This window comes from Lithobates pipiens, unplaced genomic scaffold (genome assembly GCF_037356315.1).
Source record: "Lithobates pipiens isolate NorthernLeopardFrog02 unplaced genomic scaffold, aLitPip1_a1.2 Scaffold_8, whole genome shotgun sequence".
Taxonomy (NCBI): domain Eukaryota; kingdom Metazoa; phylum Chordata; class Amphibia; order Anura; family Ranidae; genus Lithobates; species Lithobates pipiens.
In genome coordinates, this window is record NW_027507903.1 from 223,169,273 (window position 1) to 223,178,982 (window position 9,710).

Here is a 9,710-nt window from a genome sequence, read left to right on the forward strand (position 1 = left end):
TATTTGTCAGGAAAATCAGCTACATACTGTATACATAATTCAATTGTTTATTTAGCTGTTTGATTGCAGTTCAGCTTTATTAAACATATTTTTTATTCTTATTAAAAATGAAAGTCACAAATATGTCTGTACACTACACATCACTGTGAATGCATCTAAGGAAAGCATAGTTCTATGGAGTTCCAACTCTAAAAAATGTATAAGAATAAACAACCTTAATGCATTGACCCTCCAGTGTGCATCTGTGTGCAGATTAACATTGTTTGTTATGTTTTCTCTCATAATCCAATGTATATGGCAAACTTCATTGAAACACACATTATATTCCAAAAAGATTATTGAAATGACTGACTTATTTCTAAGAAGGTGGTAAAAACTGTAAATAAAAGTCAAGAGATAATAAATGTACTTACACTAGGCCACTCATCTGCAACCCAATAATAGCGGATACAGTCTGGTAATATACAGGATTGTTGACTGTCTGGACGAGCAGTGTGATTGCAAAGCATATCCTCAATTCGGCCTTGTCCTTTCATTCTACAGTACACATGTCTGTGTTGAATTCCCACTCCACAGGTCACAGAACACTAGAAAAGAAAAAAAGATTTATACAAACCTGCCCACGCTTATATTAAGAATTGCCATCAATAAAAAACAATATTTAGCAGATTAACAAACTATTGGTATGTGTTTAGCTGTCAGTGTTAAAAAGAGTAAGAATATATATGCTATACATTGTTGCATAGGGACATATTCTCATGAGTGCTGTTACATGAAATATGCACATTACATGTAATTGTCTGCATTACACTTGAAATGTTTACCACAACCAAACTCACAATTTACAGCTGAGTATAGATTAAGCGGAGCAGAACCTTCCCCTTAGATACCCCTAGCACTTCCCTTAATCAAAAGATCTATATAATATTCAATTATAGTTCCCTATGTTTACCACAGTAAGGTTGGGCTACCCCACTGTATAGTCTACTAGAGATCAGAAGCCTGTCCCAGACCACCACACAATATGCTTAAACATAGAACACAATTTTGTGAAGATATTATTTGATGAGGAAAACAATGAGTAAAAATAAAGCTTTCAATTAAATATTTTCTTTTTTGTATATAAAAAAAATTATATTGTAATTATTTTGACATAAAGAATAAAGACCAGGGTTGGTACTGTAAAATAAATGAGCACTACTGGACCATTTGGTAAAGAGCTTTTCACCTACTTCTGACAAGTAAATGTTGGCATCTTGAGGGAGCAGGTCAAATGAATCAGGCCACATTCCTCACACATAAAGTGGTTGATTTGCTAAGACCCCTTTCACACTGAGCCGCCCCAGACGGCATCGTTTTTGGGGGGACTCCAGTGGCTTTCTTACCATTAACACATTTTTTGCTAAATGTGCGAGATTTAAAGTGACTCTCCAGACAAAATATTTCCTCTTGCACAGGAAATAGAGTAGGGAATGGTTAAAATCCTTTATTTATTTTTGCTGATATTCATTAAGAATATTTCCCTTCACTTCTTGTCCTGATGACATAACAGGAAGTGAATGTAAATCTCTCCAAAGTGAAATAAATTCTCCTTTTGGACATTTTTCCCCATATCAGGTATCCTCACTGGAAGATTTCCCCTCGCCTCCTGTTAAAGTAATAGCTGTAACATTTTCAGATACTGTAACAGTAATATTGGCCACCAACACAGAGAGGGTAAAACTTCTCAGGGGGGACACACAGCAAGAGAGCACAGAGAAAGAGAGACCCTTTAGTAACGGTTGTGGTGTATGTGATAGTTTGGGAATTGAAGCACAGAGACCTGACCCTCAGATCTCCTGAGAGTTATATGAAATATATTTTTTATTCTCTAACATGTGCCAAAATCTTATTTTATTGTAAATAATAATAACAATGGGCAGCACATTTCTTACCTCTTCCCACTTCCCAGTTTTCCAAGAAGGACATCTACCCATCCTACATATCTTCTGTACACGAGGCTTCCTAGTGTGTTTACAGTGTAAGTCCTTCACAGGCTGGCCATTTAGCATACATAGAATATCTCTATTTTTCACCCCTTTTCCACAGGTAACAGTACACTGAAACAAGAGAAAAATGCATCTGTAAATGGGCTTTACATGCCATCAGCCTGTAACCTAAACAATGTTACTTGTGTAATCCAAAGAGTACATTGAAATTTGTGTCCCCAACAGTAATTTATTTTGCAGTTTAACCTAACGTTTTGTATTCCTTTATCATAAAAAGCGGATATTCTATAAAATGGTTTATGGACAACATTAAATTTGTTTACTCCCTAGAAGAAGTTTACAATTCAATCTGTGAACCCCAGTCATATATGCAAACATTTATAATGCGCATTTAGGCTAGAAACCGAATAACCAATATTTCTTGACATTGTAGAATAAGACAAGTCCACCCAAAGTAGACAATTTTGCAAGACAACATACCACTGTTAAGACAGCAAGAGGTATCGACTAATTCATAATTACAGCCAACTAAACTGAAATCCAATGATGTCATAGGGTGAGAAACCAAAAACAGAACTACAACATTCCTCATTAAGCAGTGGATGTAAAGTGACAGGAAAGGAGGACCCCCACCTTGCCAACATCCAAACGTCCAAATATTTAGAAAAAACTGACTTTATGGACACAAGGCGGTACATATGTAAACAAAGTACATTTTATTATTATTATTATTATTATTATACAGGTTTTATATAGCGCCAACAGTTTGCGCAGCGCTTAACAACATGAGGGCAGACATTACAGTTACATTACAATTTGGTACAAGAGGAATCAGAGGGCCCTGCTCGTTAGAGCTTATTACAAATATCATTAAGACCACACTTAATAAAATCAATACAACACCCACTACTTAACAGTAGTTTAACAGATACCCAATTGCAGACATGAAGGCATGGGTCCAATCACATGAGGCATGTAAAAGTCCATCGATATACAAAAGAATACGAGTAGATATCAAAAAGTCAAGTCCATGACTCCTCCATGCATGCTTGTCAGACAACGTACCGCCTCATGTTGTGCCCATAAAGTCAGTTTTTATGTTTGAGAAAATCTAGGTTACTTTCTTAATCCTTTTTTCTGGATGTAAAGTGATTTGCCACATGCACCAGTCTCAAATCAAGTTTAATACAAGTCCTAAAAGATTAATTTCAGATTTTATTTTGGAAGATACATGTAGCGGGCCTCATTTACCAAAGTGGCCATTTTTATTAAAGCAATTAAATAGCTTCAGCTTTTACTTTCCATTGAAGGCTTAATAAGGAAAGGAATTGTTATGGGCAATAGTTCTTATATCAGAAACTTTTGTGAAACTTTCACAAAGGTTATCTAAATATACACATATTAAAACATTCCTTGTAGTTTAACCCCAACAGCATTGGCAGCATTTTACTGAATATATGTACAAAATTATATTATTATGAGATTTAAACATGTTTTTATATATATATATATATATATATCTATATATATAGATATATATAGATATATATATATATATATATATATATATATTTCAAAAACAATAATTTTGTATCTTCAAAAAGAAACAATGCTAAACAAGTAAAAAAGGAACATACCACTGACCCACAGTAGGCGCACAAGCAAATTCAGTATTTGTTTTTTTTTCAGTCTTTTTCAATAAAGAGCCCAAAACTAAGACCAAGACCAAGTGGTCCATTGAGTCTACTCCCTTCTTTTTTTTAACAAAACAAAAAAGTTCAGTGGCCCTCAGCAATGAATAACAACTAATGCATTTTGCATTGTGAATGTAGATGTAGAGCTCATCAGAATGTACCTAGGTTCTTTGCAATGGGCTATCACACTTAGCCACAATTAGTACTTAACCTCCCTGGTGGTATGATTATGTCAGGAATTTTATACCAAAAGCGGTAAAAAAATTTGCATGGAAATTTGGTGTTATGTATTATAGGCCTGCAATTCTTAGTAATTACTTACTTAAACCTGACCAAACAAAACTCTAGTAGACATCTCAGATCTGATAAAGTTTGAAACAAAAAATCATGAATTATAATCAAATAAATAATATAATTTTATTCAATAATGTATGTAAATAATGAAATTCGTCAAACAAAGAAAATTCAATAAACATCCTGACTGTGATAAATTTTGAAACAAGGTACAGCACACAGTCTGACGTCACAATCCGGACAATGGAACCTGCTTTCTTTCCATTGCTATCTCTCTTTGAACAGCAAACCACGCACATCCTGGTAGGTGCTGCCTTTTTTGCGGTTGGTGGTATGTAATCCATAAAGTGACGACCTGTTAGGCGTTCTGGGTTGGCAACGTCAACAGCACGTCGTCCAGGTCTGTTCACAGCTGCTGATGGCGTCTGGTGTTTGACAAAAATCTGCTCAGCCACCTTCCAAATAAATTCAGAATGAACAAAAGGCTTGTCACTCTTTGCTTTGTACAGAATATATGAATTAAAAAGGCATTGTTCCAGAAGATGCCAGAAATTTTTTTTATAATTTTTTTTGCTGTTTGTGCATAGTCGGATAAAATGTCATTGCCTGATCGGCTCTGTCGACACCTACCATGTGCAATTATAGTCTATCACGACTTGCGGCTTCAGCACATCTTTCCCACCTTTTGTGTGGACCATGGCAGTGGAGGTATTGTGCACAGTGCTCATGAGAAACACCTCCTTGTCTCGCCATCGCATTCCCATCATCTTACCCTTCTGCTAGGCAAACATTTCTCAATTTTTTTGTTTTTTCTTGGGAAACATAGATGGCATGTCACGTTGGTTAGGCCTAACGGTATCATACGGATCGGTCTTGTTTTGTAGCAAAACCTCAAACAGTTCCGGAGATGTGTAGAAATTGTCCATGGTCACACAATATCCCTGGTTCAGCAATGGCTCCAGCAGTGTAAGGACAGATCCCATAGCCGCTGTACCTGGGGTTGAACTTTGTGCCTTTACCGGTGTAAATGACCGAATTCCAGATGTACCCAGTGGATGACTCGCAGAGCATGTAGGATTTGATGCCAAACCGTGCTCTTTTGGATGCAATAAACTGTATCCAGCTTAGGCGTCCCTTGTAGGCCATCAAACTTTAATCCACGCTGACGTCCCTTTCTGGCACGTAGGTCCACTGGAAATTGGTCACAATAATTTGGCATACCTCCCAGATTTTTTTTAGTTTGGGTTGGGTTGCGTGGCCTCATCAAACTCTTCATTGTTCGTGACGTGGAAATACTTCATGATAAGGGAAACCGGTATTCGGACATCACGGTGCCAAAAACAGAGTGGCCAGTAATTTATTGGTGGTCCAGTACCATTTCTGGAGCAGTTTCCCCACAACCCACTGAAGAATAATGAGTCCCAGAAACTGCCAGATGTCCTCTTTGGTCACCGGTTCCCACTTTCTGCTTCGGGAAAACCTGGCATGCAGCGGCATGTGACAATTTTTTCAATTACCTCCTCAGTGAGGAATAATTGTAGGTATGCCAGAGGGTTGTCACGTTCAAAATCTACCTTCATCCCAGGTGATCCAGTGAAGGGGAATCTTGGCGGCGCTACCTGGTCCATATCATAGTCAATAGGGCACCAAGTGCGCACATCGCTGAGGTCAGGTGCAGGATCATCTCCGCTGTCACTTGCCAGATCAGTGTCAGTGTCAGATGGCATATCTCCCCACTACTCACTATTGCTCAGTTCTACGAGCAACTCCGTCTCGCTGTCACTCAGCTGGTCCAAAGGTAATTTTGTAGCGAAGTGGCTCTTTTTTGATGCCATGTTAGAAATATTTTATTGGGAAAAATTAGTGGCAAGGGGCACTGTACATTTATCAGTCAGATAAAGAGATGATACAGTGTAATCCTCTCAGATTACAGTGTATCACCTCTTTTTATGTGTTTGTGTTTATGTTTCACTTTTGAAATTCCCACCCAGTTCCGCTCCCATGCGCCACTGCTGCTCACAGGGAACGAAACCAGGAAGTCAGATGCCGTGATCTCGCCGCCGATCGTGACGGTGATCACAGAGGAGGACAGCGGAGGACATCGCTGGATTCCCAGGAGAAGGTAAGATCTCCTCTGGCAGCTCTGCAATATTACCCTGAGCGTGACTCGGGGTTCCCGCTCCTGGCAGAGAAAATCAACCCAGAGTCATGCTCGGGCATACCACCAGGGTGGTTAAAGTAGTAATAAACTAAAAAACAAGAATGTAATTTTAACTGTAGTTCACCAATCTTTAACCACTAGCCGCCTGCCTGCCGTCAAACGACGTCAGAATGACTCCCCTGCGCAAATCGCTGCAGCTGCTAGCCAATGCGCATGCCCAGCAGCCACGATGTCTGCTGAGCATCCGCGAATGCTCGTGACAGAGCAGGAACTGGGATCTGTGTGTGTAAACACACAAATCCACGTTCTGTCAGGGGACAGGAGACCAATCATGTGTTCCTATTATATAGGAACACAGATCGGTCTCCTCCCCCAGTCAGTCCCATCCCCCCACAGTTAGAACACACAGTGAGGGAATACATTTAACCCCTTGATCGCCCCCTAGTGTTAACCTCTTCCCTGCCAGTGACATTTATACAGTAATCAGTGGCTATTTTTAGCTCTGATCGCTGTATAAATGTCAACGGTGTAAAATTTTTAAAAAAGTGTCAAAAGTGTCTGATCTGTCCATCGCAATGTCACAATCATGATAAAAATCGCAGATCACTGCCATTACTAGTAAGAAAAAATAAAATAAAAATGGCATAAATCAATAACCTATTTTGTAGGCGCTATAACTTTTGTGAAAACCAATTAAGATTTTTTTGCGAAAATGTGTAAAAGAATACATATCAGCCTTTTTTAAATTTTTAAACTGGGATATTTATTATAGCACAAAGTAAAAAATATATTTTTTTTTTTTTCAAAATTGCCGCTTTTTTTCCTTTATAGCGAAAAAATAAAAACCGCAGAGGTGATCAAATACCACCAAAAGAAAGCTCTATTTCCGGGAAAAAAGGACATACATTTTGTTTGGGTACAGCGGCGCATGACTGCACAATTGTCAGTTAAAGCGACGCAGTGTTGTATTGCAAAAAATGGTCCGGTCAGGAAGAGGGTAAATCCTTCCGTGGCTGAAGTGGTTAAATGCAGTGGCTAGATTTGTTTTCTTCCCCCCCCTTTATTTTTACCTTGTAATCTGATCAATAACATGCCTCCTGTCTTAGGGTGTCTTCACACTTGATGGAGGAGAAATGAAGACATCTTTGGAAAGCAGCATTGTCAGTCAGGGGAGTTGGTAGTGTTAGAGCCCTTTCACACTGGGGCGGGCAGGCATCGGCAGTAAAGCGGTGCTATTTTTACCGCCGCTTTACTGTCATTTTAGCAGCGCTATTTGGCTGCTAGCAGGGCGGTTTTAACCCCCGCTTGCGGACGAAAAATTGTTAAAACCGCCCGGAAAGCGGTGGTTTGGCGGTGCTTCTCCATTGTTTTCAATGGCAAGGGTGCTTTAGAGGGCTGCAAAGATGCGGCTTGCAGGACATTTTTTACTGTCCTGCAAGTGCACCGCTCCAGTGTGAAAGCCCTTAGGCTTTCACACTGGAGAGACAAGAGAGGCTCTTTACAGGCGCTATGCAGGCGCTATTTTTAGTTCTGTAGCGCCTGTAAAGTGTCTCGTGTGTAAGGGCTCTTAGGTGCACTAGTAGATCTAGGTGGACTAGACTAATAAATTAAAACCATACTCCAGCTAACACTTTTTGAGCAGACACAGCAATAGTTTTTCCTTTTGAGATAAGGGTTTTATATATATAAATAAAAGATGACCATTGTGAGCACCTCTGTCAGTGTAGAATGGTTTGTCTGAATCCTCTAACTTTTACAGGACAGCTTGGTCTGTTAAAGGAAGGTGAAAAAGGGAAGTTGAAACTCCATGAATCACCAGGTAAAAATAAAGGGAGGAAAAGACTTAAAAATTTAAATTATTGCAGCCACCACAAGGTCTTGGCAAACTACAATAGAATATTTTTTTATTTTATGGGCTTAGTACTGCTATAACCACTTAAGGACCAAGCCTGTTTTTGACACTTATTGTTTACAAGTTAAAAAAATGTATGTATATATATATATATATATATATATATATATATATATATATATATATATACATATATATATTAACCGGTTCCCGACCAGCGCACGACGATGTACGTCGACAGAATGGCACGGGCAGGCATATTGGCGTACAGGTACGTCCAATCTTCAATGCCGCCCTGCCATTGGGAGCGCGCCGCCGGCAGCGCGCTCCCGCGCTGGTCGGGACCCCCGTGAGTCCGGTCGCGGGACCCGCGGACTTGATCGCCGCGGGCATCCCCGCGATCGTCTCACAGGATGGCTGAATGGAGGAAATGCCGTGTAAACAGCATTTCTCCATTCTGCCTAGCAACTAGTGACGCTGATCTCTGCTCCATGTGATTGGAGCAGAGATCAGTGTTCACTAAATGAAAGCCCAACCCCCCCACAGTTAGTAACACACCCCTAGGAACACTTAACCCCTACACTGCCACCCACTGGTTAACCCCTTCACTGCCAGTGTCATTTACACAGGAATCACTGCATTTATATAGCAGTGATTACTGTATAAATGACAATGGTCCCAAAAATGTGTCAAAAATGTCAGATGGGTCCCCCACAATGTCGCAGTCACAATAAAAATCGCTGATCGCCGCCATTACTAGTAAAAAAAAAAATTATAAAAAATTATTAATAAAAATGCTATAAAACTATCCCTATTTTGTAAACACTATAACTTTTGCGCAAACCAATCAATAATCGCTTATTGCGATTTTTTTTACCAAAAATATGTAGAAGAATACGTATCGGCCTAAACTGAGGGAAAAAAATGTTTTTTTTATATATTTTTGGGGGATATTTATTATAACAAAAAGTAAAAAATAATGCGTTTTTTTCAAAATTGACGCTCTATTTTTGTTTATAGCGCAAAAAAATAAAAACCGCAGGGGTGATCAAATACCACCAAAAGTAAGCTCTATTTGTGGGAAAAAAGGACATCAATTTTGTTTGGGAGCCATGTCGCACGACCGCGCAATTGTCAGTTAAAGCGACGCAGTGCCGAATCGCAAAAAGTAAAATGGTGCGGTCTGTAAGTGGATATATATATATATATATATATATATATATATATATATATTTTTTTTTTTCAGACACCCTAAACAATAAAATGGTTGTCATTACAATACTTTTTGTCATACCGTATTTGTGCAGCGGTCTTACAAACACAATTTTTTGGGAAAAACTACACTTTTTTGACTTGAAAAATAACACAACAGTAAAGTTAGCCCAATTTTTTTATATTGTAAAAGATAATGTTATCCTGAGTAAATTGATACCCACCATGTCACGCTTCAAAATTGCGCAAGCTCAAGGAATGGTGACAAACTTTGACCCTTAAAAATCTCCATAGGAGATGTTTAAAAATTTCTACAGGTTACCAGTTTTGAGAAAGAGGAGGTTTAGTACTAGAATTATTGCTCTTGCTCTAACGATCGCAGAAATACCTCACATGTGTGATTTGAACACCGTTTTCATATACAAGCAGGACTTAAAGTGGTTGTAAACCCTTACAAACCACTTTGACCTACAGGTAAGCCTAGATTAAGGCTTACCTGTAGGTCCAAG

At 38.9% G+C, this 9,710-nt stretch overlaps 1 protein-coding gene across 1 annotated transcript in view; it reads right to left on the bottom strand.

Annotated features, from left to right (window-relative positions):
- ADAMTS20 (ADAM metallopeptidase with thrombospondin type 1 motif 20) overlaps window positions 1–9,710 on the bottom strand; it is a 298,739-nt gene that overhangs the window by 40,153 nt on the left and 248,876 nt on the right. The window contains exons 29-30 of the mRNA XM_077472691.1: window positions 1,935–2,099; window positions 414–587 (exon numbers count right to left, since the gene is read on the bottom strand). Coding sequence (XP_077328817.1) covers window positions 414–587; window positions 1,935–2,099 — 339 coding nt within the window. The remainder of the gene's footprint in view (window positions 1–413; window positions 588–1,934; window positions 2,100–9,710) is intronic.